Raw genomic sequence first — 24279 nt, forward strand, 5'->3', positions numbered from 1 at the left:
CATTTGAGGACACAAACATTTGAGGTACTGACCATCATAAATACATACATACATACATACATACATACAGTATAGGCCCGCTGTGGTGGGTCGCACCTGTAATCCCAACACTTGGGGAGGCCGAGGCAGGTGGATTACTTGAGCTTAGGAGTTTAAGACCAGCCTGGGCAACATGGTGAAATTCTGTCTTTACCAAAAATACAAAAAATTAGCTGGGCATGGTGGTACGTGCCTGTGATCCCAGCTACTTGGGAGGCTGAGATGAGAGGATTGCTTGAGCCCAGGAGGCAGAGTTTGCAGTGAGCCAGGTTGGGCCTGGGTGACGGAGTGAGACCCCATCTCATTAAAAAAAAAAAAAAAATTAAGAATACAGTATAGAGGGGCATCCTACAAGGAAACCTTACTCATGCACCATAAAAGTGGTCATCAGAAACAGGGAAATCTATAAAACTGTCACAGACAGGAGGAACTTAAAACTATGGGATTTAGTTAATATATCAGTATTCATTAAGTATAGAAAATGTACCATACTAATATAAGATGTTAATAATAGGGAAAACCGGATAGAGGAGTAGTATATGGAAACTTACTGTATTATCTTCAGAATGTTTCTGTAAACCTGAAACTGTTCTAAAAAATGAAGAGTTCTGGGGTGGGTGTGATGGCTCATGCCTGTAATCCCAGCACTTTGGGAGGCTGAGATGGGTGAATCATGAGGTTAGGAGATCAAGACCATCCTGGCTAACTCAGTGAAACCCTGTCTCTACTAAAAATACAAAAAATTAGCCGGGCATGGTGGTGCTCACCTGTGGTCCCAGCTACTTGGGAGGCTGAGGCAGGAGAATGTTGTGAACCCTGGAGGCGGAGCTTGCAGTGAGCCGAGACTGTGCCACTGCACTCCAGCCTGGGCAACAGAGCAAGACTCCATCTCAAAAAAAAAAAAAGAGTTTTGAAAATCAAGGCTGGGTGCAGTGGCTCACACCTTTGATCCCAGCACTTTGGGAGGCTGAGGCAGGAGGATTACTTGAGGCCAGGAGTTTGAGACCAGCCTGGGCAACATAGCAAGATCCCATCTCTACAGAAAATTTAAAAATTAGCTGGGTGTGGTGGTGTGCGCTTGTGGTCCCAGCTACTTGGGAAACTAAAGCAAGAAGACTGCTTGAGCCCAGGAGGTTGAGGCTGCAGTGAGTCATGATTGTGCCACTGCTCTCCAGCCTAGGCAACAAAGCAGGACCTCGAATAAAAAAAAAAAAAAAGACAAACACCCCAAAAAGTAGTTAATTTTCAAAAATCATGAGTAATATAAACTCCTTGAGTTCAGAGTCATTTGACTTAATATTGGTGTGCTTAGGGTTTAGCAGAGTTAACACAAAATAAGCTTTAAAGAAGTGCTAAGTGACAATGTTACACTTATGTTATTTTGTAGAAATGGCTTTTGGAAAGATGAGAAGTAACTTGACAAGCTTTTTAATGTTTTCAATAAGTTTTTACTAAAAGTTTATAAAAAATTTTAATTTAGTAAAACAAATTGAAAATATTTGCATAAACTTTCTCTTATTGCTTGAGAGGCCACTTTGAAACTCTTAATGTTGCACATGGTTCTGAAAAGACATCAAGCTTAGTTTAGTTTATAAAAGCATTTCATTAACAGACTGGGTGCTAAATAGTAAACATAGTTCTTTGACAAGTAGAGTTAAATGTAATATTTCTTTTAAAAAACTGAGTACATAAACCTATTTATCCAGTAGGAAATGCAAGTAGAAATCACGAGATACCATTACTTACCTATTAGAAAAGCAAAACAAAAACAAACCAACAAACCTAGACAATAGGAAGCTGACAGAGATACAGAGCAACTAGAACTCTCCTGCCTTGCAGATGGAAATACAAAAAAGTATACAGCTACTTCAGAGAACAATTTGGTGGTTTCTTATAAAGTTACCATATGAGCTGGCAGTCCCACTTCTAAGTATTTATCCAAGGAAATGAAACATGTTCCTGCAAAAACCAGTAATGCTCTGTTCATAATTGCCCAAAACTGGAAACAACCCAAATGGTAATGTACAAATAGACAAATATTAATGTGTGAATGGACAAACTATGGTACATCATACAATGGATGATGTACCAATTATAAAAAGGAATGAACTGTTGATACGTGTGTTGTAGCAATTTGGAGGAATCTCGAAGACATTATACTTTTTTAAAAAAGCTAGTCTCCTGATTCCATTTACATGATATTTTCAAAAAAATAAAACTGTAGTGGTAGAGAATGTGTACTGGTTATCCAGTGCTATGGTTTGGATGTTTTTGTCCCCTCTGAAAATTCATGTTGAAACTTAATCACCAATGCAACAGTGTTGGGAGGGGGGCCCAATGGAAGGTGTATGTATTGGTTCATATGGGGGAGCCCTCACAAATGGATTAATGTTGTTATAAAAAGACCTTGCGGCCGGGCATGGTGGCTCACGCCTGTAATCCCAGCACTTTGAGAGGTCGAGGCGGGTGGATCATGAGGTCAGGAGTTCAACATCAACCAGGCCAAGATGGTGAAACCCTGTCTCTACTAAAAATACAAAAAAAATTAGATGGGCCCACGTGGTGGTGAGCGCTTGTAATCCCAGCTACTCGGGAGGCTGAGGCAGAGAATTGCCTAAACCTGCGAGGCAGAGGATGCAGTGAGCCGAGATCACGCCACTGCACTACAGCCTGGGAGACAGAGCGAAACTCTGTCTCATAAATAAATAAAAGAATAAAAAGGGCTTGCTCTCTTCTGCTTTTCTGCCATGTGAGGATGTAACATTTGTCTCATTTTGTCCTCCACCTTTCACCATGAGTGTTTTACAGCCAGAAAGATCCTCACCAGATGCTGGCGCCTTGATCTTGGACTTACCAGCCTCCAGAGCTGTGAGAAACAAATTTCTGTTGTTTATAAATTACCCTCTCTCAGGTATTCTGTTATGGCAGCACAAAATGGACCTGGGGTTATGGTGGGGGAGGGTGTGTGACTATGGAGAGACAGCATGAGGGAGTTTTTGGGGTGATAGAACTGTTCTGTATCCTGAGTATGGATATACATGTGTTGAAATTCATAGAACTGTATACTCCTACTTCCTCCCAAAAGTCTGTTTTACTGTATGTTAACTTAAGAAATAAAATGGAAGACATACAAAGAAACTGAACATGTGTCTACTTTATAAGGCATTTGGTCTAACTACTGGTCAAATAAACTTGTATAAATACTGTCTAATGTTTTCTCTATTAGATTTTTTTTACGTCTCAAGGATTTGTATGAAAAGTGACTGATGCACAGAAAACCTTTATTTTTTATTTTTTAAAAAGTAGAAACAGAGTCTCACTATGTTGCCCAGGCTGGTTTGAACTCCTAGGCTCAGGTGATCCCCCTGCCTTGGCCTCCCAAAGTGTTGGGATTACAGGTGTGAGCGACTGTGCCCAGCTAGAAAACCTTTCATATTAAAATAATTAGCACTATAATCATGTGCAAAGAATTGGGATGGTCACCTAGTACAGCTTCACATTTTAAAATAGGTAACAACTATCATTTATTGAAATAATGCTGTTCATTGGTTTTATCACCCAAGTGATACTATATTCTTAGACACTGTAATACTATGTGTATATATATATATATATATATATTTTGAATTTGATACGTCTTTTAAGCCTTTTAATCTACAGATTCCCCCATCTCATCTGTCTCTTTTTCTTACAAGTTAGCTATTGAACCCTGGGCTGTTTGCCTTGTAGAGTTTCCCACAGTTTGCATTCTGCTGATTGCATACTAATAGTGCAGTTTAACACTTTCCTCTGTTCTCTGTATGCCCTGTAGATTTTCAGCTGGATTCAGAGGCTTGATCCTAATTAGGTGTGATCCGTTTGGCAAGGCAATAGGAAGTGTGTCATCAGAAGGCACTTGGCTGTTTGGATGACTCTCTTTGTGACGTTAGTAGCCATCGATACTCACTACTTAGATGGATTAATTCATTGGAGGTTGCAAAATAGTGATAGTGATATTCTAAATTATTTCTTTTTAATTTATTACTTAGCATACTTCCATAGAATATTTTCTTCATCACTGTTTGGTTATTAAATAGTATAATTCACAAGGAAAGCCAGGATAAATACTTGATTCTTTATTTTTATTTACCAGTTTTCAAGATACTGAAATTGTTACATCTAAACCTGTGAAGATGTTTTAGGGCTTTTTTTTTTTTTTTTAAACATGTTTAGATTTTCATTCATTGCAATTAATATGCTTAATGAAGCTCAAATTGTTGTTACATCTTTGACCAGTGGGAGCCTGCCCCTCACCCTCTCTCTCTTTTTTTTTTTTTTGTAAAGATAGGGTCTTTCTCTGTTTCCCTTTCCTTTCCTTACTTTTCAGGCAGAGTTTTGCTATGTTGCCCAAGCTGGACTTGAACTCCTGTGCTCAAGCAATCCTCCAGCCTCAGCTTCCTGAGTAACTGGGACTACAGGCATGTACCACCACACCCGACTCTGCTATTGTTTCTTTAAATAAACGTTCTGCCCCTTTGTCTGTCTCTTCTCTTTCTTCAGCTCTTATACTCTGAAAATTTTCTCTGTGCTATCCTATAAATCTTGTAACCTTTCTTTATTTTCATGTTTTTCCCTTCTGGGTGGTGAAATCTGGTCTCTACTAAAAATACAAAAAATTAGCAGGGTATGGTGGTGCATGCCTGTAATCCTAGCTGCTTAGGAGGCTGAGGCAGAAGTCACTTGCTCCTGGGAGGCAGAGGTTGTGAGCTGGATGTCCCACACTGCACTACAGCCTGGGTGACAGTGAATGAGACTCTCTCAAAAAAAAAAAAAAAAAAACCCAAAAGAAAGTAAATTTTGTTTGAGTTTGTTACTAAACTTGGTGAATATAAGCTGCATTTTTTAGTTTCCAGTAAATCAAGGTGCAGTGTAATCATTGTACATTTTATGTTGAAGAGTTATAGGAAAATACCTTTATTTTATAATAATGAAGGAAAAGGACTTTTTGGATTGGAAAGGAATGTTTTGACAAAAGATTAAATTAAAAGATTAAAAAAATTTTTTCTTCTGAAAATTTTTTTTCTTCAACCAGAGAAGATACCATTTTTTCAAATACATACATTTTTTCAAATGGTATCTTGTCTGGTTGAATTACTAGAATGTTTTTGGCGTGTTTAGTAGCAAGTGGTAAGTTCAATTGAAATACAAGCTGAAAAATTCTAATGGCCCCTGGAAGATGGCAGTATAGGCTTTTCATCTCAGAATTTTAGATCTGGAGGAGACCTTTAAAATTTATTCCAATTCCTTCATTATAGGAGAATATCTAGACATCTAGGGATAATGATATATTATTTCTGAGATCACATAGTAAATTTCTGTTTAGAGCTGGGACTAGTACTAAGCCTCTTCGTTTCTATTTCAGGATTAGTTTCTCAATGCCAGAATGTATTTCTTGAAAGGCACGATAACCAGCTCCTGGGCTCCTCATATCCTACCTAAATTAGTGCAACTAAGGCAGTGTGACATATTGGTATTTTTATAAAGGCACAGAAACAGACATGATTTATTCAGTATCACAGGGATAGTGTTAGGTCATAAGACCCCTGACCTGTTGATTCTACCTCTTTATCTTACCCGGTAAGAGATAGCTTAGAGATAGTAGCCAAAATATCCAATGGTTATGAACTATAGATTGGGAGCTGGAAGTGGAGCTGGTACCAGAAACCATAAAAACGCCAGATGATGTTTGTGGTATGGTGAAGAGTGCTGAGATGATGCAGGCAGGGGGTGATGAAAGCTTTGGTCATGAGTAAGTGGGTCTAGAACCTATGGAATGGGGGGGTGGAATAAAGGAGGCAATGGAGCCACCATCAAACTCATGCTTATCAGGAGGATCGTTTGTTCTGTTCTCATTCCCTATAGCATATTGCTACTTTCCAGCTAAGATTTAGAATAATCATAGACAATAATAAAATAAAATACATCTGATATCTGCACAATATTTTAAGCAGAGTACTCATAAATATTGTACTATTTGATCCTTGCAATATCCTTGTGAGATAAGTAGAAGGGATATTGGTGAGTAGAAACTATTAAATATAATATGTGTTAAGGTAGTGTGCTAGAAATCACTAAGGGATAAAAAGGTGAATAACCACAGGCTCTGTTCTCATGGTGTGCCCAATCTTTTGGGGATGGGGTGGGAAAAATAACCAGTTACAATGTATAGGAAGTTGAAAAGGATTTAGAAATTCAAGCTGTGTCCCATGGGAATTTAGAAAGAGTGATGGTATTGTAACAGAAATTTTGGTATTTTGCCTTCTTAATTCAGACTAACTGAAAGGATAATGACTATAAAAGCATCTTGACTGTAATAGATACTGATACGGTTTTCCTTTATAATTTTCAGATTATTTTTTATTTTAGGTGATTTTACACAGCTATTTATATGAATGAATTTATGAATTAAGGATGACAGAAATCACTTAAATTGTTTTAGTGATTTTTGGCATATTAGCCTGGTTTGAGAAGGAGGGAGAAAATAAGGGAATTGATTTTGTAATGTCAAACAGAACTTACAAATTTAGGACAGATTTACCTAGACCATTATGAATAAATAAATAGATCCTTTTAATTGGTAAGAAACTAGACCAAATATAATATAGTTGATTTAGTACTAGTTTATGTTGATGATGTAGACAACTTCACCAAAGGAAGGGGAGTAGTGAATAAATTAGTTATAACTTATTTTACTGTAAAGTAATGTTAATTGTTAGAATAATTATAGGAAATATTTGCTTACCAATAAATATGACTTTGACAGTCTTACAATGATGAATTCGTTTTTGTTGAAATAGCGGACAAAACAGACTTTTTCGTTTTTTGCACTTATTCCTAGAATCCATTTTAGTCTCTAGTTTTTGTTAGTATGTATCACCTACCTTAACTATTTTTCTTTTTGCCAAAACAGAAAGAATGCGGCTTCCGTTGATATATTGGAGTCACTTAGAATATCAATATCAACACTACAGAGAAAGGAGAAGGAAAGGAAGCAATATACCATTGTCAGTGTGCTTTTCTCCTCTGAGGCTTTCATCCTTCTTGTGTTTTCTCTCTTAACATTGGCCCATAGCTAGAAGACATTGAGGTCCTGCCTTACTGCATTTTTATCTTAGCCATGAGCAGCATACCCCATACTATATTTAGGTTGATAAATTTTTAATAGTAAAATTCTTCATAGTGAGCAGCCTCTTCTAGGCTGTCGCCACCCCTGCCTTACCCTATTTCACTGTGGAAAGCTCACTTTCTTGGTTGAAGCATCTCCCTGTTTGAAGTCCAGCTTTGGGGAAACCTAGAATGGCCTTAGGACCATCAGTGTTACAAGACTCAGTAGTGCCTGAGTCATACTTAGCTTTTAAAACATGTTTATAGCTTTCACTTTTTATGGGTAAATAGCCCTTTTATTATCAACACAGTACTTTTCTCTTTTTCTTAATAATGACCAATTTCACCACTGATAGAGTTTATTTTTGTCATCTGTTAAACATGTTTTCCCATGACTTTGGGTTCTTCTTCATTTCATATGTGATTTTGTGTGTATATGTATGCATGTGTGTGTGGTTTCCTTTTTTAGAACAAGATGTATTTCTTTGAAGATGTGACTCAATGGGCCATTTGCTGTTTTTCTTTCCTCATCTAGGGTACCTTCAGTTTAGCTCACAGTCTTTTTTATTCCTAATGGTGTGGGTAAAAATGACTGACTCTGTTCAACATTACAGATTGAAAATAAAACCTGTGATTCCTAGCCTCTTTTTTTTATACTTCTTTATTTTAAAGTCTAACATTTTTCTTTATGCTTTCTTTTTTCTATCATGGAGATAACTTAAGATGTTTATTTAGTTCTATAGGTATTCTGTTTCTCCTGAAGACTTCTACTTATTGTTTTACTTCTCTTCCTTTATTATGTTCATGTTCAGTTAGTCTACAGCAGATCTTGTAACGTTTGACTGAATTCTAGTGCCACTAATGATAAGCGAGTATAGCATTTCTTCTTAAGTGAATAATTTCTTCCATATATTTGATGTGGATATGATATTATATGCTGCACTCTTGGTTGTATCTTTTCAGGTATATTTCTTTTTCTCAGAGAAATCTTTCAGTTTGTATCTTTTCTAAAATGGGGTTTTTCTTACGTTGGGTTTTTATTATTGCTGATTACTGGATATTGTTTATTCTTTGGATGCTGTTGATATTCACCTATCATGAAAGTAAACTTTCATGGTTAATCATTTTTTTCTATTACGTAATGAAGCAGGATATTTCCCTGACTCCTTTGTGGGACTCGCAACAGGGGTGCCTTGTTTACCCAGCCTACCACCCTTCCACCCTATTTTTTTTTTTTTTGAGAGGGAGTCTCCCTCTGTCCGCCAGGCTAGAGTGCAGTGGCGCTCACTGCAAGCTCCGCCTCCCAGGTTCACGCCATTCTCCTGCCTCAGCCTCCCTAGTAGCTGGGACTACAGGCGCCCGCCACCGCACCCCGCTAATTTTTTGTATTTTTATTAGAGACGGGGTTTCACCGTGTTAGCCAGGATGGTCTTGATCTCCTGACCTCATGATCCGCCCGCCTCAGCCTCCCAAAGTGCTGGAATTACAGGCATGAGCCACTGCGCCTGGCCCCAGCCCACCACTCTTAACTCCTTGTGGAAGGGAGTGCACAAGTGAACGGGTATGGGAATTGGAGTGAATGAGTACTGAAACCAGCCGGCTGCTTTGGCGCCAGAGGGCTCAACCTCCACTCACTCGGACCCACTGCGTTCTACCCCTCGCAGGAGGGAGTGCGCATATGAGTGGGTGCCGGAACGGCCGGATGCTTTAGCCACAGCAGGAGTGAACTCTGCAGGCCCCACAGCAGTGTCCAGGAGCGGGTGCCTGCGACTATTGAAGCTCCAGAGGGTGTGTTACAGTGCTCTTTTAGCTCCGCTGTCCGTGGACAGCTTAAGTGCTAACAACTCAGTGGACCCTTTGCCTTTTTTTTGTGAAGTGGCTGCCCTCTGCCAGTGAGGCCAAAGGGCCACTGTGAAAGCCTTTTGTATCCACACTTGTGGCTCCTGAGCTCTTGTCTGGCGCCCAGGAAAAATGAGGTTACATGAATGAATTGAAAGATGGTAAATGCAGGGGATTTTATTGGAAATGAAAGGGACTCTCAGTGGAAATGGAAGCTGAAAAGGGGACAGGGTGGGTAGGTAATCTTCCCCTGGGAAGTTCAGCCATCTGTGGCAAGATTCTTCTCTGTAGTAATGCCATCAAGCTGTCCTTCTGAAGTCAAGCCACCTCTCTCCAATATCTAGCCATAGTCTTGTCTACCAGCCGAGTCTGGGGTTTTTATAGGCACAGGATGGGATGGGGCAGGACCGTGGGTGGTTTAGGAAAAGGCAACATTTGAGCCAGAAAACGGAGATATAAGCTCTCACTTTGGGCCACGGTTACAGGCTTTTTGGCTTGAGGGTGAGGTTATGCTGGGGACCTGCCATTTTCTGCCTAGAATTTCTGTGTCCCCCATTCCTGTCAATAATATGCATTTCTTAAATATCTTTAGTTTCTCCTATGGTAATATTTTGTTTTCATATGAGTTCCTTCTCATTCTTAGATCCTATTTATGCTTCTTTGCTTTAGGATAACTTATTGACATATAAGTGGTATTTATTGAATACATCTAATTTTTAGAAAATTTCAGCATTCAGTGCTGTCACAAAGTTAATTAAGTTCATAGTCCCCCTTTAAAATACAGTGTTTCCAGGTAAGATGGACTAATAGGGATGGTCTTTCCACCTAAGACAACTAAAGAATGGGACGAAATAATGAAACCACAGTTCTCAAGACATTTGCCATCAAGCAGCAAAAGACATTGATCCCCAAGGGATGGGAAACAAATTAGGCGAGATCATGCGGTTGCTCTAGCTCACACCTAGAGAGGGTTTGTAGGGATGGAACAAAGCAGTGGAACCCAGGAGGAGCCTAGAGATTTCTCTGTATTGAAGAGGTAGAGCTAGCTGGGAGATTGGGGGGCCAAGGCAGCTAGAGTTCACAAGGTAGAGTATGAGAGAGGAGAAAGCTGCAAGAGACAGAACTTCACAGATCTGTAGAAATTCCTTTCAAGAACAATTGACTACTGATCAATACATGCCTGTAAGGAAACTATGGGACGCTGCGGAAGAACCACCAAAAAGGAATTGAGGGAATAATAGAATAATTAGAGCTCACACATGGTTAGGAGTAGGGCCTGAATCCATCAGACAAAAAAACTTCATAATTCAACAGGTGTGTCAGGTAGAGGACTTCCAACGTTCTAGTTTTTATTTCTAGATGTTCAACCTGGGTCTTTTTTGTCTGTGTCTTAATATACTTAACCTTTCTTCTGGCTTTTAGTACATATGGAACAGATATATAATAACTTTTAATGTCCTAGTCTCCTAATTCTATCAACCCTGTCATTTCTGGGTTGGTTTTGATTGATTGATAGCTTTCCTTCTGGCTCTCTTTTCTTGCCTTAGTTTTTTTAACCTGCTTGTTAATTAATTGATGCATATCAGGCATGTAAAATAAGACATTGTAAATTGTGCCTTGTTGGGTGCTGGACATTTTTATATTCCTATATTCTTTTTTTTTTTTTTTTTAAGAGATGGGGTCTTGCTCTGTTACCTGGGCAATAGTGCAGTAGCATGGTCATAGGTCATCGCAGTATTAAACTCTTTGGCTCAAGTGATCTTCCTGTTGCAACTTCTCGAGTAGTTGGGACTACAGGTGTGTACCACCAGCCCTGGTGCCTGCAGATATTTTTGAACTTTTTCCTGGTCTGTATTGAAGTTATTTGAAAGTGTTTTTTAACTTTTAGGTATTGCTTTTAATCTTTGTTAAGTGTAACCACTTAATTTAATTTTCCCCACTACTGAGGCAAAACCCTTCTGAATATTTTATGCTTCATGAATTATGAGACTTTTCCATTCTGGCTGTTGGTTACAGATGTTAAATTGAGGATCAGATTGTCCTTTCATGGCTTGTTTTTAAGCTCTGTTGGGATCATTATAGAGTAATCTTTATTCTAGGGCAAATTTAGCCCTCCTGAGGTCTGTACCTATGGCCTAGAGTGTAAAGAGATGTCTCTGCTGTGGCTGGATGGAACTCAGATGTCTCCAAGCTCAGTGTCAACCCAGAGTTGTTCATATTATAGCTCCTGGAGGATGTTTTTTGTCTGACTTTATGGAACTTCACCCTAAGCATGTGTAGATTAGTATTTAGTTGATGACTCAAGTGGACCCCAATGTACATATCTGTAGCTTTTTTCTGCTTAAGTTTCTCCTCTCTGGTATATCATTCTAGTAATGTTTGCCACCTCCACTGTTCCAAACTCTGTTCTTTTCAAGTTAGCAAGATTGCTGTATTCTGCTTTGAATTTCCCTGTTGGCAATGGTGTCTAGAACATGTCTCTAGGCAGAAAGCCAGGGTGGTCATAGGCCTTATCTAGTTTGTTTTCTTGTTTCAGGGAACACAGATCTACGCTAATTGTTGTTCACTGTCTGGAAACTGTCATGTATTCTGTCTGGTTTTGCAGTTGCTTACCATCTGAGGGTAAATCTGTTACCAGTTATTCCGTAATGGCTGGAAGCATACATTTCACACTACTGGATTATTGAGGAGTTTGGCAAAGACTTTTGGGTGAAGTTACAGGAAAGAATTACAATAAACCTTTGCTGACTTTAGACTTGATGGCTATTTAATAATTGTACGTTTATGGGCTTTGGGAGTAGTTGACTATGTCTTCTTCAGATAGATGTATGAGATAATGTAAATAATAAAGCATTATACAGGCTGGGCATGGTGTCTCATGTTTGCAATCCCGGCACTTTGGGAGGCTGAGGCACGAGGATTACTTGAGCCCAGGAGTTTGATACCAGCCTGGGCAACATAGCGAGACCCAGTCTCTACAATAAAGTAAAACGAAATAAATTTTAAAATCTTTAAAAAAAAGAAAATAGTTGTGTTACCTTTGTGGTGGGAGGAGTTTAAGTTGGTGATATTGCTTTTATGTTAGTTGTAATTGCCTAAAATTGTTTTCAGTAGACTTTGATGTCATTGGAGAAAAACTGCTTCTCACAATTAATAATGTCAATCAGAGAAAAATCTCATGTTGTTGACATAAGAGTAAAGCGAGTGGCAGAAACACACATTTCTGTAGAATGTATTGTGTCTTTGTACTGTTCTTGGGTTTTTGTACTTGGTGACTTGCGCATACTACACACTCAGTGAACATTTGATGTGCGAATCTTTATTAAGGCCATTTCACTTTTCAGTTAATCATATTGATTACTGTGTGCCAAACATGATACTGGATGAGGGAGAGGCAGCAACAAATGAAGTAGGAGAAGGGCCCCTGATCAAAAGACTGCATGAGATGGTGCATGTATAAGGCAGCAAAATACTCTACTGAAGATTAATGGAGTATAGAATGATTATGTCAGCTCTCAGGCAGGGAGGTATAGAGGGGCTGGATTTTGAGAAAGTTGATGGATATGCATTGATTGATAAAGGAGAAAAAAATCCCTGTTTTTTAAAAAAAGGAATGTTGTATTGCAGGGTGACAACTGAGAATAAACAAATTGTTCCATGGAAAGAAAGCAAAATTAAATTGGCGTTAGTGGAAGTTTGTGTAGAAGATAGTAAGAAACTAGGTTATGTAGCTAACCGAGGTGTCATACAAAATCGAGGGGAAATACAAAAGATTTTGAGCTTTGGTCTGAAAAGAGGTACACTTCTGACTGCCTTTTATGTTAAAAGATAGACAAAGTTAAAGAATTTTATATTCACAAAGCAAGTTATATGAGCGCTAACTTATTTTAAGTTGAACTATGAAGCAAATTAAACCACTGAGTGTTACTGAGTTTGGGTATAATTTGCAAAATGAAAACCCATTTTTTGTTGACATTTGGAAAGTGCTTACAGAATAAGTCAGTGTACAAAATAAGTGAATTTGCATGTTATGACTGGCTACATAAAGAAAAGTTAAAGGTATTTAAAAAATTATATAATAATGCTAACTGAAGCTTGAGTAGGGCTGAATTTCGTATATTTTTATTTTGTTTCAGGTTGCTGCTTTTGCTCAGAGGACATCCATGACCCTAATGGTCTTTTTGTTCAAGATAAAGTGATTTATTGCCTTTGTTGATTAACTGGACAAATTCAGGTTAGTGTATTTTGTGGACAACACTTCCCTGTTCTAATTATATGTTAATATTTTGAGAAATAGATAATTTTGTGGTTAAAGCTACATGTTATGTACCAGTAAAGCAGAAAGGCCAAGTCAGTCTAAACTCTGTTGAAGTGTGTATTAGTTAAGAAACATTTTCTTACTGCCTACTATATACAATATTCACTGCATAAATTGAAAATATTTTACTTCGTTTTAAATAGTTTTGTACTTTAAATTATGGGGCTGGATAAAACAAGTTGTGGTTGAATGCGGTACACTGAACTTTTGGCATCGTTGTGTGGCATATTTGGTGCTAAAAATAAGCAACTCATCTTAAACATTTCTGACATTTTTAGTAGCTGGCTTTTAAAGGCATTCTTGTCCAGATTTCAGTCCTACATTAACATTTTTATTTATTTTTAGTGTTCATTCTATTAATTTTGACAAATATATATCACCACAGTTAAAACATTCTCTAAACCTTCCAAATTTGCTCGTGTTGCCTATTTGTAGTTAACCTCTCCTTATACCTCAATCCCTAGCAATCACTGATCTGCTTTCTATCCCTGTAATTTGCCTTTTCCAATGTTATTTAATTGGAATCATCTAAGATGTAGTTTTTAAATCCTGGCTTTCACTTAGAATAATATATTTGAGGTTTATTCATGTTGCTGTGTGCATCAGTAGTTGTGTATCAGTAGTTTGTTCTTTTTTATTGCTGAGTAGTGTTCCACTTTATGGATATACCATAATTAGTTTATTCATATACCTGTTTATGGATATTTAGGCTGTTTTTAGTTTTTGATGATCATAAAACTGCTGCAATCATACATGAAAAAAAAAATGTGACTCTATGTTCTTTAAAAAATTTGGTGGGGCATGGTGGCTCAAACCTGTAATCCCAGCACTTTGGGAGGCTGAGGCGGGCGGATCATGAGGTCAAGAGATCGAGACCATCCTGGCCAACATGATGAAACCTCATCTCTACTAAAAATACAAAAATTAGTTGGGTGTGGTGGTTCACGTCTGTAGTCCCAGCTACTTGGGAGGCCGAGGCAGGAGAATCCCTTGAACCCGGGAGGCAGAGGTTGCAGTGAGCCGAGATCACGCCATTGCACTCTAGGCTGGTGACAGAGCGAGACTCTGTCTCAAAAAAAAAAAAAATAATTTTTTTTTGCATTGATGCATGTTAGGTGTACATACTTATTTTCAGGGTACATGTGATAATTTGATACCTTTATGTAATAAAATCAGGGTAATTGGAATATCCATTAACTTAAATATTCATTTTTTCTTTATATTAAGAAAATTTGAATTATTCTCTTCCCTAGCTATTTTGAAATGTACAGTCAACTAAGTAAGGTTAACTATAATCACCCTATTGATCTATTGAACACCAGGTCTTATTTCTTCTAAGTGTATGTTTGTACCCATTAATCAACCTTTCTTCATCCCCTGACCCCATATATTTTTTACTAATAGAAATTACTTTTTGTTGTTGCTACTGTTAAAGTGCTGTGATGATTTAACTATTGCCTTTTAGGCCATGGTTGCATTTCTTTTTTAAAATGTTATTAAAACATAATGAGAACACAATTTAACAGACATTGTGGCTAGGGGAAGAAACTTGCAATTTATGGTCATTTTGAGTATAGAAAGAGAAATGATGTAAAATTATTAGAAAGGGGATCTATTGGAACTTGTGGTGTTCCCTGATTTTGGAGATACTAGGTAGCCTTCTTGAATATAGTGGTAGTATAGCAAGACGAGCTGCAGACAAAACCTCTCAGACACCGAGTTGTAGAAGGAAGGGCTTTATTCAGCTGGGGGTATTGGCAAGCTACTGCCTTAAAATCTCAACTCCCTGAGTGCACAATTTCTGTCCCTTTTAAGGGCTCACAACACTAAAGATTTCACATGAAAGGGTTGTGATTGATTTGAGCAAGCAGGGGGTACGTGATAGGGGCTGCATGCACTGGTGGTCATAGTGAAACAGAACAGAGCAGGGAGTTTCACAATACAGTGCCTGAAATCTATGGGTAACATCGGGTTCTAAGTCATGAGTTGATTTTTAACTACTAGGTTTAGGCCAGGCAGGCCCAGGCCTGGTTTTGGGCCTGGCGCCGGGCTGCCTGTCTTTGATTTCACTTCCTTGTTTTTTTTCTTAAAACAGGTACTGAGTGTAAAACAATATAAAACAATATGAGAGGGTCTCTCTCTTCCCTTAGTAGACCAGAAATATACAGGTAGATTAATAACGTCAAGCCTCATATAGGTAGCTTCAAAAGTCATCTAGAAAAGTCAAGTAAATTAGAATTCTATATTAAAAACATACTTAAAGAGGGTAAAAGTTGGGCATGGAAAAGTCAATTTAAACTTTCTTGAATGAATATGTAGGATGAAAGTGATAGAAACTCTTTCTGCCTTGGGGAAATTAATGACCTCAAAAAGTAGCTTGAAACCCTATATGAATATTTATAAGGAAACTGTAGTTCATTATTTGTTATAGAAATAAAAAGGTCTTGAGAAAGTATTATGCTCTGACTCAGAAAATGTAGGATGGTTTAGACTCTAGCTTCTAAGCCTGGACATTAAAAGACTTACCGCAACTTTAAATTGTTTTCTTGTTTCTGAACATTTTTAGATGAATTATGTAATTTTCATAGTATCTCTGTAGATAAGTGGCCTGCTGTATTGTGTTCTCAGAAAACATTTCTTTAAAACCTTTTTTTCCTTTCATTTCTTTTCTTTCTTTTTTTTTTTTTGAGACAAGAATCTCTGCCACTCAGGCTGGAGTGCGGTGGCTCAATTTCCGCTCACTGCAACCTTCACTTCCTGGGTTCAAACAGTTCTCATGCCTCAGACTCCCAAATAGCTGGGATTACGGATGTGTGTCACCATGCCCAGCTAATTTTTGTATTTTTAGAAGGGATGGGGTTTCACCATGTTGGCTAGGCTGGTCTCAAACTTCTTGGCTCAAGCGGTCTGCCCACCTCAGCCTCCTGAAGTGCTGGGATTATAGATGTGAGGCACTGTGCCCGGTCAGAGAACATTTCTTAAATAGACAAAACATTTTAGGCAGAGTCAGAGCATTTTAGAGCTATTTCTGAAAGAGAATAGTTATCTGTTCAACGGGCAAATACAACACAAAGATAATGCTATGCTCAGAAGTCATGATTTCTTCAGGATTTTAGGGTATTTAGATTTTAAACCACAATTCTAAGGTCAATATTTATGTAAAGTATTTATGAAAATAAAAGCCATATTTAAATTTAAATTTAATATACTTTAATTCACATAAAATATTTTGAGGTTGTTACAAAATAAAAAAATTTAGATTTTTCTAGCTATATATTCATTATCAGCATATTTTTTGCATATTTGAAAATTGAGATTCTATCTTTTTTTATTTTTTATTTATTTATTTTTATTTTGTATTTTTTTTTTTTTTATTTTTATTTTTTATTGATCATTCTTGGGTGTTTCTCGCAGAGGGGGATTTGGCAGGGTTACAGGACAATAGTGGAGGGAAGGTCAGCAGATAAGCAAGTGAACAAAGTTCTCTGGTTTTCCTAGGCAGAGGACCCTGCGGCCTTCCGCAGTGTTTGTGTCCCTGGGTACTTGAGATTAGGGAGTGGTGATGGCTCTTAACGAGCATGCTGCCTTCAAGCATCTGTTTAACAAAGCACATCTTGCACCGCCCTTAATCCATTCAACCCTGAGTGGATACAGCACATGTTTCAGAGAGCACAGGGTTGGGGGTAGGGTCACAGATCAACAGGATCCCAAGGCAGAAGAATTTTTTCTTAGTACAGAACAAAATGAAAAGTCTCCCATGTCTACCTCTTTCTACACAGACACGGCAACCATCCGATTTCTCAATCTTTTCCCCACCTTTCCCCCCTTTCCATTCCACAAAACCACCATTGTCATCATGGCCCGTTCTCAATGAGCTGTTGGGTACACCTCCAAGACGGGGTGGTGGCCGGGCAGAGGGGCTCCTCACTTCCTGGACGGGGCGGCTGGCCGGGCAGGGGGCTGACCCCCCCCCCCCACCTCCCTCCTGGACGGGGCGGCTAGCCGGGCAGAGGGGCTCCTCACTTCCCAGTAGGGGCGGCCGGGCAGAGGCGCCCCTCACCTCCCGGATGGGGCGGCTGGCCAGGCGGAGGGCCGAACCCCCACCTCCCTCCCGGACAGGGCGGCAGGCTGGGCAGTGGGCTGACCCCCCCACCTCCCTCCCGGATGGGGCGGCTGGCCAGGCGGGGGGCTGACCCCCCACCTCCCTCTCGGACAGGGCGGCTGGCCGGGCTGAGGGGCTCCTCACTTCCCAGTAGGGGCGGCCGGGCAGAGGCGCCCCTCACCTCCCGGACGGGGCGGCTGGCCGGGCGGGGGGCTGACCCCCCCACCTCCCTCCCGGACGGAGCGGCTGGCCGGGCAGAGGGGCTCCTCACTTCCCAGTAGGGGCGGCCGGGCAGAGGCGCCCCTCACCTCCCGGACGGGGCGGCTGGCCGGGCGGGGGGCTGACCCCCCCGACCTCCCTCCCGGACGGGGCGGCTGGCCGGGCGGGGGGCTAACCCCCCACCTCCCTCCCGGACGGGGCGGCTGGCCGGGCGGGGGGGCTCCTCACTTCCCAGTAGGGGCGGCCGGGCAGAGGTGCCCCTCACCTCCTGGACGGGGCGGCTGGCCAGGCGGGGGGCTAACCCCCCCACCTCCCTCCCAGACGGGGCGGCTGGCCGGGCGGGGGGCTGGCCCCCCCACCTCCCTCCCAGACGGGGCGGCTGGCCGGGCGGGGGGCTGGCCCCCCCACCTCCCTCCCGGACGGGGCGGCTGGCCGGGCGGGGGGCTGGCCCCCCCACCTCCCTCCCGGACGGGGCGGCTGGCCGGGCGGGGGGCTGACCCCCCCACCTCCCTCCTGGACGAGGTGGCTGCCGGGCGGAGATGCTCCTCACTTCCCAGACGGGGCGGCAGCCGGGCAGAGGCTGCAATCTCGGCACTTTGGGAGGCCAAGGCAGGCGGCTGGGAGGTGGTTGTAGCGGGCCGAGATCACGCCACTGCACTCCAGCCTGGGCACCATTGAGCACTGAGTGAACGAGACTCCGTCTGCAATCCCGGCACCTCGGGAGGCCGAGGCTGGCCGATCACTCGCGGTTAGGAGCTGGGGACCAGCCCGGCCAACACAGCGAAACCCCGTCTCCACCAAAAAAAAAATACGAAAACCAGTCAGGCGGGGCGGCGCGCACCTGCAATCGCAGGCACTCGGCAGGCTGAGGCAGGAGAATCAGGCAGGGAGGTTGCAGTGAGCTGAGATGGCAGCAGTACCGTCCAGCTTCGGCTCGGCATCAGAGGGAGACCGTGGAAAGAGAGGGAGAGGGGGAGGGGGAGGGGGAGGGAGAGCCAGTCTCTTAAAAAGAAGAAGAAAAAGAGGAAAGCTGGGAGATTCTATCTTGTACTGTTTAAATGGTAGCCTGTTTAACTTAAAATTAACTGCAAAAGAAATAAACAAAAACTGAGTTTTTGTAAATAATATTAAATTGAGTAATTTAACTTAATCCCACCCATTAGGTTAAGCAATGATCCCAGGATAGAGAGAGAGAGAGAATGATGAGTAAAATGAACCCTACACTGCAATGTCTCCAGATAGCTGTATGAGTAAAAGCTTACCATCTCAGCTCTTGGGTCTTTATTTTCTTATTTTAAAAAAAGGCATTAAGGTCCACATTAAAGTCAGGTATAATTGGTAAAGTTTAAAACTGCTAGTCTCTTTTATTTCATGAACACTGCCAGGCCTTGGAAATTATTGATAAAACTTGATTCACTGTGAGAAACAGTCAAAAAATAATAAAAAAATAGCATTTTATTTTAAAGTTAAAGAATAATAAAATAAAAATAAAAACTTGTTTGAGGTATTTTTCTAGAAATGGAACATTTTAAAATGAAAATAGGATCCAAACATATCATAAGTATTTACTTTTGGATATTTGATATATAGGCTTGTTATAAGATTGTGACTCAGCTGAAGTGGTTTTAGTTTATACAGATTTTTGAGAGAAGAAAGTACACCTTTTTGCTCTATATGTTTTCTCTGGAAACATCTTCTCATTGTATTGTACCAATTTTGTCTTGATTCTCTAAGAATCTTTTTAGTCTTTTAGGACAAAGGAAATAGGTATTGAGAGACATTTCTCTTCAATCCATGGATCTCTTCTGTTTCTGCACATTCGCTGAGCAGAGTACTGATAGCTTTTGTTGGGGGCTTTTTCAAAGAAATCTGTTTAGCAAACAGCCTAGGAAGATAGAAATAGTGCTTCCATTAGGACAGATGGCACATTTCTTTGCTGTCCAGGATAATTAAGATAATCCCTCTAGGGAAAAAGGTTGGGCATGTTTGCTTGTAGCTCCTTTTAAAGACTGGAGTTTCATTAAGCTCAGGTTTTCTTGTCCTGTAATGCAACCCACAGTATGTGCACTTGGTTTTCCTTTCATTGGCCTTTAGGAATTAGAGCTTGAGGAACCAGTACAAAATATGGTACTCTGTCTGTGCTATTGTTGTGAGTAGTAAACTGTTCTTTGTTTCTGATCTAGGAGTGTCATAACTTCTGCCAGGATTATCTGATGCTAGCTTACCAGCTACCACTAACACATCCTATTGATAAAACAAAGCTGAGTTCATTGCTTATTGTGGTAAGGGAGAACACCTAAAAAAAATCTTTGGTAGGGTCTTAGAGAGGTCAAAATTTGAGAATTTGAAGTTTGGTTTAAGTTGGATCTTTCAGTGGTGGCGATGAGGCTTGATTAGGATTGGGTAGGTATCATGATAAAACAGTTTAGGTTTGGTGGAAACAGTAATATTTTGAAAACTGCCGAAGAGTTGATGGGTCTTTCCAGAAGGTCTGTAATGAACAATCACATTATATTTCTGCTGTCTCCTAGAATAGCAGTTATGCTAATTAAGACAGTGGACTGGTAAAGTCATGTTAATGTACCTAGAAAGCTGTGTGTGTGAGTGTATTAGTTTTCTAGGGCTGCTATAACAAAGCACTGTAAACTGGGTGGCTTAATATAACAGAAATTTATTCTTTCAGTTTTGGAGGTTAGCAGTCTGACATCAAGGGGTTGGCAGGGCCACACTCTCTCTGAAGGCCCTAGGTAAGAATCCTTTCCTTCTTCTTTTAGCTTACGGTGGATGCCAGAAATCCTTGGTATTTCTTGACTTTTGGTAGCATAACTCCAATCTCTACCTCAGTATTCACATGACATCTTCCCTCTGTGTGTGTTTGTGTTCAAAAGTCCTTCTTATAAGGATTCCAGTCATGTATTAGGGTCCATCCTAATCCAGAATGACGTTATATCAACTTGATTATATCTGCATAGACCCTATTTCCAGCCGTTACACATTTTGGGAGGACACTTACTCAACTTAGTATAGGGGACATGTAGTTTCAGTCTTCAGTGCCCAAACTGTATGTAGGTACAGTGTTTGCTCTCAGTGTCCATGAAACTGTGGCAGACTGATGTTAGCTTGCATGTAGGGTAAAATCTTAGGTTCTTCAGAGTTCTTGACAACAGCATGGTATAGTAGAAAGAAAACCAGTCTGGAAGTCAGAGTACCTTAGTTCTGCTCTGTTAATAACTAGCTTAAGAAAGTTACTGTCTTCTTCAGCTATTAGTTTGTTACTGATACACCAGGAGTTCAGTCTAGGTCCTGCTGCTTGCTGCATAGAAAGCCAATCACTGAGACAATGAGTATTGCCAAGGAAGAAGGCTTTAATCAGGTGCAGCAGCTGAGAAGATGGGAGCTCGGTCTCAATTCCATCTCCCTGACTGTCTAAAACCAGGGTTTATATAGCAGGGAAGACATAGATTTTAACAATGTGTAAGAAAACAGGAACTTGGGAGGGGCAAGGAAGCAATAATGGTGAATGAGGGGTCTGGCATCTGGTGGGGTGATCTGGTTTCAGTTCTTTGATACTTTTTGTGCCAAAAGAACAGTCTGTGGGACTGTTGGGTTTGTTTCAATTTCCTCATAGATAAAATTTGAGGCCTGAGGAAGAGAAGAGTAAAACAAATGATCTTTAAGACATTTCTAGTTCTCACATTCTGAAGTTTTATAATTGTTGAGTGGCTGCTACATACTGTATTAATATTAGTCTTGTTGGAGTCACAAAAAGGGAATAGAAAATGCTTTAAGTGCTAATCAGATAGGCTCTAACTTGTGAATGTAGCTTGCGTAAATTAATTTGTTTATTTGGGTGAAGCTAATTAATGAAGACATTAGGTAAACATGATGTTTGCCCTGATCTCTCTGACTTACCATTTTGTTTTTCAACTTGAATAGTGTATTTGGAAGAAGAGCATTCTTCAGGTCACTTAAAATTAGAAAAATGCTGCACTCTCAGGCTGAGTTCACAAAATGAAATAACCTTTCCTGAAGTGAATATGAGAATGTGGTTCCCCTTCCCCCTTCATTGCCCACGTTTGTCTGTCGTGTCATTCTTGTGGTCAAGAGATTTTAGAAAAATTCTTACTAGAGAATGGTAATAGTACTGTGAGGTGGAGCATGGTGTTAGAATTCTAGGTGTAAGTGAATCATGTGCTATTGAATTTTCTTTGCCGTTTTAAATAGGTCACTGTAGTATCGTATTTGAATTCTTTGTTTGAATCATGTTGAAAGTATGTAATAATTATTGCACAGAGATATTGTGGGCACTGAAAAATTCTTTGGTACTACCAAAACCCCCTGTGGTCGTGTATGTGCTTGTTCTTTGAAGTTACAAATGAACAATGACTACTTATTGATGATAAGTATAAATACAGGTTGAACCAATGTTTTTAGATCTGGACAAAAGTTACTGAAGTAGGAGAAAGGACAGATTTTTATTCATTCCATATGGAAGAAATTCAAAACCATACACCAGGGGGAGATAGGATTGTCTCACCACTTAACTTAAGGATCTTCCTGTATGTAGCCCTTCCATCACACACAAATTGTACTAAGTGTTTTCATAGTGGATATTTGGGCAATTCAGAGACTCTCACTACATGTTGTAACAATGGTAATGTATTTAATTAATTTTAGAAGATACATTAGAATATAGAATTAGCAGTAACACTCCAGCAATACCTGAAATAAAATGTATTAAAACAGACAGAATATAGAAATTAAATAGACATAATTACAATAATAAAAAGATATACCTCTATCATATTTCTATTCACATTTCTATTCTAGTCAATTAAAAGAGTAGGAGAATTTTTTATCTTTCTTTATTAATTTTTTTGAGACAGGGCCTCACTCTGTTGCCCAGGCTGGAGTGCACTGGTGCAGTCACGGCTCACTGCAGCCTTGACCTCCTTGGCTCAGGTGATTCTCCCACCTCAGCCTCCTGAGTTGCTGCGATTGCAGGTGCACACCACCATGCCTGGCTAATTTTTTGCATTTTTTGTAGAGATGGAGTTTTGCCATGTTGCCCAGGCTGATCTTGAACTCCTGTGCTCAAGCAATTCCCCACCTCAGCCTCCCAAAGTGCTGGGATTACAGGAGTCAGCCACCGTGCCTGGCTAATATATTTTCTTAATGTTAAAGAAAAGAATGTTAAGGAGTTACTCAGAAAGTAACTTGACCTTTTGGTGTGGGCTGTTTTGATGATTGTTGGGAAGATTTTCTTTTTTTCTTCATTCCTGGGGCCATTGTGGCTGATCATCCAAGCTTGGATTAAACTCTGTTCCTTGTACTTTTCCTTCCCATTTTAGGTTTTGGAGTCAGTATACTTATATTACCAAGAAAATAAGGTTCCTCCAACTTATAAGAAATATTTTCTAGTTTCAGAGAATTATGAGTTGGTAAAGATTGAAAAAGATGGTATGGATGTGTTTGAATTATTCACTTTTATGATGTATAGTCTTCACTTTCCATGTTGTGTTTTGTTGGACTCAAAGATGCTTGAGAAGTTAGAGAGATTCTCCCTGGCTCCCCCAGCCACCCCTGCAGCCCCACTGGGGAAAAAAGGAAACAAAGGAGGAAAACCGTGTTGAACACATATTTTTTCTTAAGCACCTATACTGGATTAATGTATTACTGTGAAAGTTGTTTAATTGGAGTTTTTTAAAAATAGATTTTATTTCTTAGGGCCGTTTTAGGTTTGCAGAGAAATTGTAATTTCTTACAGAGAGTTCCCGAATATCTCCCCCTTTTATCTTACAATCTGTAGTAATCGCTTATTATTTCCAGGAGTTTGTTGGTCAGTACTTTGGGTTTTTTTTTTTCTTTTACATAGATGATCATGTCATCTGCAAATAGAGAGTTTTATTTCTTTCTTTTCAATTTGTGTACCTTTTATGTCCTTTTCTTGTTTTACTGCATTAGCTAGGATGTCCAGTATGATGTTGAATAGGAGTGGTGAGAAGGGAGGTCCTTGCCTTGTTCCTGATCCTACGGGGAAAGGATCTGGTTTCTTACCATTAGGTATGGTGTTTGCTGTAAGTTTTTTGTAAATTTTATTTATCAAGTGGAGGAAATCCTCCTCTATTTCTAGTTTGCTGAGAACATGTAATTATTAACTGATGTAGAATTTTATCAAATACTTTTAATGCATCTATTGATATGATCTGATTGTATGATTTTTTTTTTTTCTGTTTCCTGGATTACATTAATTGACTTTTAGATGTTGAACCTACCTTGCATACTTGGAATATACTCTACTTGGTCGTGGTGTATAATGTGATTTGCTGAGATTTTTGAGAACATTTGCCTCTGTGTTCATGAAAGATATTGTTCTATAATTTTCCTTTCTTGTAAGGCTGTTGCCTGGGCTTATTATCGGGGTAATGTTGGCCTCTGAGAATGAGTTAGAAGTGCTCACTCTGCTTCTACAGATTGTAGAATATTGGTATCATCTGTTCCTTAAATATTTGATAGAATTCACGAATGAATTATCTTGAGTGTGGTGCTTTCTGTTTTGGAAGATTATTAATTATTTATTCAGTTTTTAAAAATTGATTTAGGCTTATTCAGATTATTT

At 39.8% G+C, this 24279-nt stretch overlaps 2 protein-coding genes across 5 annotated transcripts in view; both read left to right on the top strand.

Moving 5' to 3' along the window:
- LOC134757170 (uncharacterized) overlaps positions 1 to 16583 on the top strand; it is a 46535-nt gene extending 29952 nt beyond the window's left edge. Inside the window, exon 2 of the mRNA XM_063698319.1 lies at positions 13158 to 16583. Within this exon, the coding sequence (XP_063554389.1) occupies positions 13158 to 13220 (63 nt within the window). The 3' untranslated portion in view covers positions 13221 to 16583. The remainder of the gene's footprint in view (positions 1 to 13157) is intronic.
- Positions 1 to 24279, top strand: part of FUT8 (fucosyltransferase 8) — a 401412-nt gene that overhangs the window by 105225 nt on the left and 271908 nt on the right. The window lies entirely within an intron of this gene.

This window comes from Gorilla gorilla, chromosome 15 (genome assembly GCF_029281585.2).
Source record: "Gorilla gorilla gorilla isolate KB3781 chromosome 15, NHGRI_mGorGor1-v2.1_pri, whole genome shotgun sequence".
In the NCBI taxonomy this organism is placed as follows: Eukaryota; Metazoa; Chordata; class Mammalia; order Primates; family Hominidae; genus Gorilla; species Gorilla gorilla.